At 53.7% G+C, this 3,310-nt stretch overlaps 1 protein-coding gene across 1 annotated transcript in view; it reads left to right on the forward strand.

The window, feature by feature from the left end:
* LOC113215084 (uncharacterized) overlaps window positions 1-3,012 on the forward strand; it is a 20,876-nt gene extending 17,864 nt beyond the window's left edge. Inside the window, exons 2-5 of the mRNA XM_052268602.1 lie at window positions 1,586-1,759; window positions 1,928-2,116; window positions 2,335-2,519; window positions 2,709-3,012. Of these exons, the coding sequence (XP_052124562.1) occupies window positions 1,586-1,759; window positions 1,928-2,116; window positions 2,335-2,519; window positions 2,709-2,756 (596 nt within the window). The 3' untranslated portion in view covers window positions 2,757-3,012. The remainder of the gene's footprint in view (window positions 1-1,585; window positions 1,760-1,927; window positions 2,117-2,334; window positions 2,520-2,708) is intronic.
* The last annotated feature ends 298 nt before the right edge of the window (window positions 3,013-3,310 follow it).

Raw genomic sequence — 3,310 nt, forward strand, 5'->3', positions numbered from 1 at the left:
GTCGACGGGGGCGGCTTCCGGACCGGAGGCGTCTAGAGGGAAGGCCGGGGGCACGCCACCGTCGCCCTCGGCCGGAATCACTTCCACTTCCACTTACTGCCCCACCCCCCTCTCTCCATCCCCCTGGAGCCCTGCCGGAGCTCTCTCTCCCCTTCTCTCTCACACCCCATCCCCCTGGAGCCCGGCCGGAGCTCTCTCTCCTCTTCTCTCTCACACAACACCATCCCCCCTGGAGCCCTGCGCCGGCGCTCGAGTGCTGCTGCTGGAGACTGACTCGGCACTTCTCCAGCCGCGCGCTCCAGGAATGTGGACAATGCTACTAACATGCCTCACTGGCGCGGCGCTGGCCCCCGCCCGGCCCCGCCCGGCCCTTTAGCCCCGTCGATAATGCCCTCGACCCCTCGGCGCCCACCCCGACCCCGACGGGCTTAACAACCGCAGCACCCCCCAGTCCAGAGTGCAGGCCGAGCGGCCGACAAAGGGAGGCCGAGGCCCCTCCTCCTGGAGTTCCAGCCGCACCGACTATACTGACTTCCAGCGGCGGCGGTGTGGTGGCGGTCGGTGTGAGAATGCCGGCCGGGGCTGGCCGGGGCCGGGGGTGCCCTTCCTGGCCGGGGGTGCCCTTCCTGGCCTGGAGAGACTGCCGTTATGTGGCCAGCCTATTCGCGAGGACGCGTTACCTTGCACACCTTCGCAGGCAGCTTAGAAACTGGCAGCAATTATTGTTTCGCCCCTTGTAACTCATGACAACGACTCATACTGACACTGACGCGTGGGCAAAATATCTTTGACGTCTGATTGGCTCACATACACCTGAGCTTAATTTAAATAAGCCTTATTTAAATAAGCCTTATGTCGTTGTCGTTATTGTTTCAATCGTAGTTTTGGTAGAGCGAGAGGATGACAGGTGAATGTCGTCGTATCTTGTCGCGCTCTACTTTAGAGATGCTTTGCGCCACCACCACCACCACCACCACCACCACCACCACCACCACCACCACCCGCCGAGCATAGCGGTCGACTTATGCGGCGGTGCAGGGCGGGGCGGGGGCGCTCTGGGGAGGCTCCGCACGGGACATCGTCAGGTGGTGATCCTCTCTCTCCAGATGGGGACGCTGTAATCATGATGCGCAACTCTGTATTGTCCTGCGCGGCCGGGCGACGCGCCAGCAGCCGGCTCCTTATACGAGGCCCTCCTCGCATCCCGCCAGCAGGAACAGGAGACCGTTTTAACATTCCGCTCGACTTTAGAGGTCGCCGCCCCGCCCCGCCCCGGCCCGCCCCGGCCGGCTGACATAAGGGGGCTCCTCCCATGCATCTGGCTGGAGCCCCATCGCCATTGTTTGCCGAGGCGACGCCCGGCCGTTGTTTTCGTTGCCCCACACACACACACGCGTGTCAGGTGATATCGTGACGATGACGATCTCGCTTCTTAGTATTACGACATTATCTTTGTCGATAATGTGTTTTCCGAGTGAGCTTATGACTTTCGGGTAACACTGCTGAATGTACAGTACTTCCCCACTCACCCACCTGCGGTAAATGTGCTTGTTACTGACACCTCCTCTTCCTTTCTTGTCTGCAGATGAATGGGGAGGACTGGTGTGCCCGACTACCGACGAAGTGTCCCTGTTCTCCCGCCAGTGCCAGTCCGACAGGGACTGCAAGTCCGTGGGAGAGCAGTGCTGCAAGGACCGTCTGGGGATCCGTCGCTGTGTATTTGGCGTACCCCCCATCCTCCCCGACATCCCCCACGAGCGTGAGTTTGTTTCTGACAAAAGCTCTTCTGCATTTTAGAAGAATAACGACGGCTTTAGCGTCTGGAACGAAGCTGAATAACTGTCCTTGGTCTTGGTCTTCCAGCTGAAACAGGAAAATGTAGTCGAGTCGGGTAGAGTTGTTGACTGTTTGTGTTCCAACTTTTCAGCCTTCTTCGGCGTCATTGCTCGAGTTTGCCCCAGTTCGGTGGAAACACTCGTCGAGCCCTGGTCCATTACAAATTGCACCTCCGATGACGACTGCTGGCCCAGAGTTTGCTGTACCGACGGGCACTACGCCTACTGCAGAACTCCCCAGCTCGAGTGGGAGAAGCTTCCGGGGCAACGGTTTGTGGCACGTAAGTATATTATCCAGGATATAAGGGAAATCAAAGTTCTCTCTTTGTATGAGTGTTATTTTTTTTTTATCTATGCTTTTTGTGTGGGTTGGCAGTTGACCCTTCGGGAGGTTTGTTGCCACAAACAGTGATGGCATTTCACTGATTCCACCGATAATATTTCATTGACGAAAGTCAATTCCGTACTGTATGTTACATGTTGCTGTTTTGTTTTGCAGCTCTGCGCCTGCTGATGTCTTACCTTCAATGCACACCTCCGCCACCCCCAGTATTTGACTTATTTCCGAAACCCTGTCGAAACACTCTTGACTGCTTTCCGAACCTCTGCTGCCAGGAGCGCGGGCGAAAAGTGTGCCGACCACCAAAACGCTCACTGCTTGCACTATTAGCTTCCTTAGGACAGGTAAGAGGGTGCTTCAATCAACGCGTTGCTTGAGATTGGCACGACGCTAAATAATCCATTTCACGCGCTAAAGCAGGCTGCTGCGTGCGCTCCGAGAGTGACTTGCCACTTGCCTTTACGGTTTTGTTAGTGATGATATCACACATCTGTCTCTTTTTACTAAATCGAATATTTGTTTTTTTGTTTTAGGGTGCTGGTTTTTCTTACAGATCCGCTAAATCAAGAAGTTCGCCCTAGCAACAAGTGATATTTTTACAATTTGCTTTTATTATAACGCAATTTTTCCAATAAGATAGATTATAAGTCTGCAAGTACAAATAACCGGTGAAAATGAAGCCAAGTGACTGAACTTTAGAAATACAATTATGTGTACATAGTCGTGCAGCAAGCCATAAAATTGAATATTTTACTAATTAATGTATAATGTTGCTTATTATTTATCCAATTTCTGTCTAACTTTGTAATTTACAAAATAAAGGGATCGATGAAAGAATCCGTGTACCCTGGAACTAAACGCATTTCCTCACGGGCCCCCGCGCTAAACAGTTAAGTAGTAGTTACTACGGTGTTCGAATGGGATCCGGTTTGTCCACACTCAAACGGGCTTCGAAGCCGGAAGAGTTTTTCCGTAGATGCGATGGGTGGGTCACTTTTCTAAGTGCCGGGCGCGGTATAGGGTGGGGGGGGAGCAGGGGCGATTTCCCTTCCCCGAATCGTCTGTAGTGAACTCCCTGAAAGGTAGGCAATTTGTGCCACAAAACCCCTGTAAGTAGGCAACTAACGATGCGACC

Source organism: Frankliniella occidentalis, unplaced genomic scaffold (genome assembly GCF_000697945.3).
Source record: "Frankliniella occidentalis isolate FOCC.00 unplaced genomic scaffold, Focc_3.1 Scaffold72, whole genome shotgun sequence".
Lineage (NCBI taxonomy): Eukaryota > Metazoa > Arthropoda > Insecta > Thysanoptera > Thripidae > Frankliniella > Frankliniella occidentalis.